At 44.7% G+C, this 3,787-nt stretch overlaps 1 protein-coding gene across 1 annotated transcript; it reads left to right on the forward strand.

The window, feature by feature from the left end:
* The first annotated feature begins 596 nt into the window (after nt 1–596).
* LOC115688775 (G-type lectin S-receptor-like serine/threonine-protein kinase LECRK1) lies at nt 597–3,221 on the forward strand. Its single transcript, XM_030614701.2, has one exon. It carries the CDS (start codon nt 662–664, stop codon nt 2,996–2,998), a length of 2,337 nt encoding a protein of 778 aa, XP_030470561.2. The 5' UTR covers nt 597–661; the 3' UTR covers nt 2,999–3,221.
* Nucleotides 3,222–3,787: the final 566 nt, after the last annotated feature.

The raw sequence follows: 3,787 nt of genomic DNA on the forward strand, positions 1-3,787 counted from the left end.
CCCAAACTAAGTTTTGTCTCACGGAAAAAACCTACCTGGCACCCGACCCAAAACAACCCAAAAAAAACCTCGGTATCAACACACGTGGTAGATAACTGTAGAACATATCTAATGTGGAGAACGAAATATCCAATTGAAAATCCACACACGTTGATACGTATGTGTTTTTAAAGAAAGATAGATTTGGGTTAGAGGTGCTGGTTTAGGATTGATTCTTTGTAATATACAGATGAGTTTGGGATAAATGCATTATGGATATCGCGAGATAAAAATTAATTTGGAATGATTAGATTATTAGGATACTGATTCCAGATTTTTAATGGTATTAATGGGAATGGTCTACAGATAATAATTCTAATTATAGCCCATGTTATTGGTGTCACTTTCAAGGAATGTGACTCGGCATGAAACCAATACCACAACCAATTAAAGAGTTGCATAAATAAAATAACAAGGACTTCCAGATGAATATGATTTTTTTTAGGGAAACATTTTGGTGCTTGACCAACAAAAAAGATAGACTTTGACCCAAAGAAGCTTGTTTGAACGGGTTACACCCAAAGTCAATATAAAGCGTGCACGCAAGAGCTTATTCTTCACACCACTAGCCTGTGTACACAGAACCTCCATTTCATAGCACAGGCAGTCTCCCTCTCTTGTCATGGCTGCTCCAATTTTCATTCTCCTCCCATTGGCAATCCTCTTCACAACAGCAGCTTCCCAGGGACAGAAGAACATCAGCCTCGCCGACACTCTCACGCCCACATCCAAATCCTCGTGGCTCTCGCCTTCCGGCCTCTTTGCGTTCGGATTCTACCAGAGAGGCGACGATTATTACGTGGGGGTCTTCCTTCCGGGGACTTCGAATAAGACCGCGGTCTGGACTTACGGCCGAGATAACCCTCCGCTTCCTAGCAATTCCACTCTGCGTTTTGACAGCAGTGGAAGGCTCGTTCTTCGGTCAGCACAAGCACAGGATGCATACGTCGCCACTCCTATCGGTACGACCGCTTCGGCTTCAATGCTCGATTCGGGGAACTTCGTTCTTTACAACTCTAGCCAGGGTGTCGTATGGAAGAGCTTCGACACGCCAACGGATACCATTTTAGGCGGTCAAACTCTATCGGCATCACAAGAGTTGCATTCAAGTGCTTCAATCTCTGATCCATCCACGGGTCTCTTTCTAGCAATCATGCAGTTAAATGGAGTGCTTGCGTTATATCCCGACGGCACTCCATTTACTGCTGAATACGGTTACTGGGATTCCGGGACACCTGATAATGGTGACAATGTGACGCTACGTCTTGACGATGATGGGTTTCTCTACCTATCGAAACCCCCAGGCATATACCTATACAATTTCACGAGCCAGGGACTTTCTACAGAAGATATGATCTATCTTGCGAGGATTGACCCAGATGGGCTTTTCCGGCTATACTCATACAACATAACCAGGAAGGACGATTGGTCCGTTCAAATGGATGTCCCAACCGACAGATGCAGCCCCAAGGGCATATGCGGGCTTAATGGGTTTTGTACGAATATTGATCAGGATTATGCGTGCCCGTGTCTTCCAGGATTCGCATCTGTGAAGGACGGCAACGGGACAGCAGGGTGTGAGAGGAACTTCACCGCAGAAAGCTGCAAGAACCCCACTGCCAGCTACGACATGCAATCTGTTTCTAACACCATATGGGAGGACGCCACGTATTCCGCTCTTACATCGTTGACCCAGGACGAATGTGTAGAGGCGTGTCGGCAGGATTGCAATTGCGAGGCTGTTGCATACAATTCCAGTCAGTCCTGCAACAAGCAGAAGCTTCCTCTAAGATTCGGGAGGAGACTCGTTAGCGGGAACTCAAACTCACTACTTTACGTCAAGGTAGGTAATGCTGGATCTGGAGAAGACGGAAGAAATGGCTTTGAGCAAAAGTATACTCGGAGAGACATTCTGATTGCAGTTGCGTCATCTATTGCTTTTGCAATCGTAATGCTGGCAGTGTCTGGACTCATTGTTCACAAGAATCGTGTCTGGGTTTACGAAATGCTTCCAAAGGAGGGATTTCTCAGAACAATTGAAGATGTTGCTCCGACCGCGTATACTTTTGAAGACCTGAAGAAAGTGACTGGAAATTTTTCGGAAGAGATTGGCAGGGGAGCATTCGGAACAGTCTACAAAGGCACGCTGATGAAGGATCTGGACAGCAGCAAAGCCGTAGCTGTTAAGAAGCTAGAGAAGATCTCATCCGATGGGGAGAGTGAGTTCCAAGCTGAGGTGAAAACTATTGGAAAGACTCATCACCGGAATTTGGTCCGACTGCTAGGTTATTGTCATGATAAAGAGAACAGGCTCTTGGTGTATGAGTACATGAGCAATGGGTCACTTGCGGATGTACTCTTTAAAGCCGAAAACCAAGCCAGTTGGGATGTGAAAATGGGAATAGCTCGGAATGTTGCCAGAGGCCTTCTTTATCTACATGAAGAGTGCGAGACGCAGATCATTCATTGTGACATAAAGCCTCAGAACATATTGATAGATGACAACATGCAAGCGAAGATCTCTGATTTTGGGCTGTCCAAGCTGCTGAAGCCAGATCAGACCAATACCACAACAGGAATAAGGGGTACAAGGGGGTATGTTGCGCCGGAGTGGCACAAGAAACTGCCGGTGACTGTGAAAGCGGACATTTACAGCTTCGGAGTCGTGCTGCTGGAGATCATCTTTGACCGAAAGAGTGTGGATTGGAGCCTCCCTGAGGAGGAAGCTGTTCTTGAGGATTTGGTTTACCACTGCTTCCAGGCTGGCGAGCTGGATAAACTGGTGGATTATCAAAGTATTGACAAAAAACAATTGGAGAGGATGGTTAAAGTTGCACTTTGGTGTATCCTAGAAGAGCCATCTCTTCGTCCTTCGATGAGAAAGGTGCTGCTGATGCTTGAAGGCACGGTTGACGTTCCCATCCCCCCTTGTCCTACTTCCTTCCTCAGTGTCATCTGAATCATCTTCGCAACTGCACTAATCTCCACCAAAACCTGCTCGGGTTAGAGATAAATTAAGTTGTTTATACTATAGGCATTTCTGCAGCAGACATGTTTCTAAGTTTATCCGTGCAAACGTGCATTATCTGTCTGTCATTTCAACAGACATAAGTTCCCTGTTCTGCCCCATGTAATTCTTCGTTCTTATAGGAAGTAAAATAACCATGAGTTCATTTCAACAATTCCTTACTTTCCTGTGGTGGCAGATTTAGTGTATCAGTATGCGTCCTGTTAACTGCCCATGAATTTAAAAGAGCATAGAATGGGTCTTGAGGGAGAGGGGACAGCAATATTTCGCCTATGGACAAATTGTCCATGTAAATGTTCGATGCTGTTCTGCTAGATCAGCTGACCTCACGCGAAAGGTCGACAGAACCTCCCATCTTTCAGCCTCAAACCAGCTCAGAGACGTGAAAATTTTTCCTTAATTGCTTTTTTTGCGCTCCTAAACAGGATTTGCACCTATTTATGTGTTAAGAATCTGAGATTTAAATTAGTAAGAAATTTGTATACTTAGAGAGGATATCAGACGTCTCAAGTATGATAAGTGCGCTGAGAAGCAAACTCAAGAAGAATGATTCAAGAGAGTGGACTTCTCATTCCTTTTAGCTGTTCATGCGGGGCAGCTTTCTATTAAGTATGGTAAGATTTACACACGAAATTATACTATCCTTACATGAAGAAACTATTAGTATAATTGAAGTTTATTATGATGTAGCACACTCTCTTCTCACTCCCCCGAGCTTCT

This window comes from Syzygium oleosum, unplaced genomic scaffold (assembly GCF_021117445.2).
Source record: "Syzygium oleosum isolate NSW1041296 unplaced genomic scaffold, Sole_v2.1 Sole_v2.06, whole genome shotgun sequence".
Classification (NCBI taxonomy): domain Eukaryota; kingdom Viridiplantae; phylum Streptophyta; class Magnoliopsida; order Myrtales; family Myrtaceae; genus Syzygium; species Syzygium oleosum.

What these genes read in the sequence shown, in the direction of transcription:
- LOC115688775 (XM_030614701.2), top strand. Translation starts at nt 662, where the DNA reads ATGGCTGCTCCAATTTTCATTCTCCTCCCATTGGCAATCCTCTTCACA.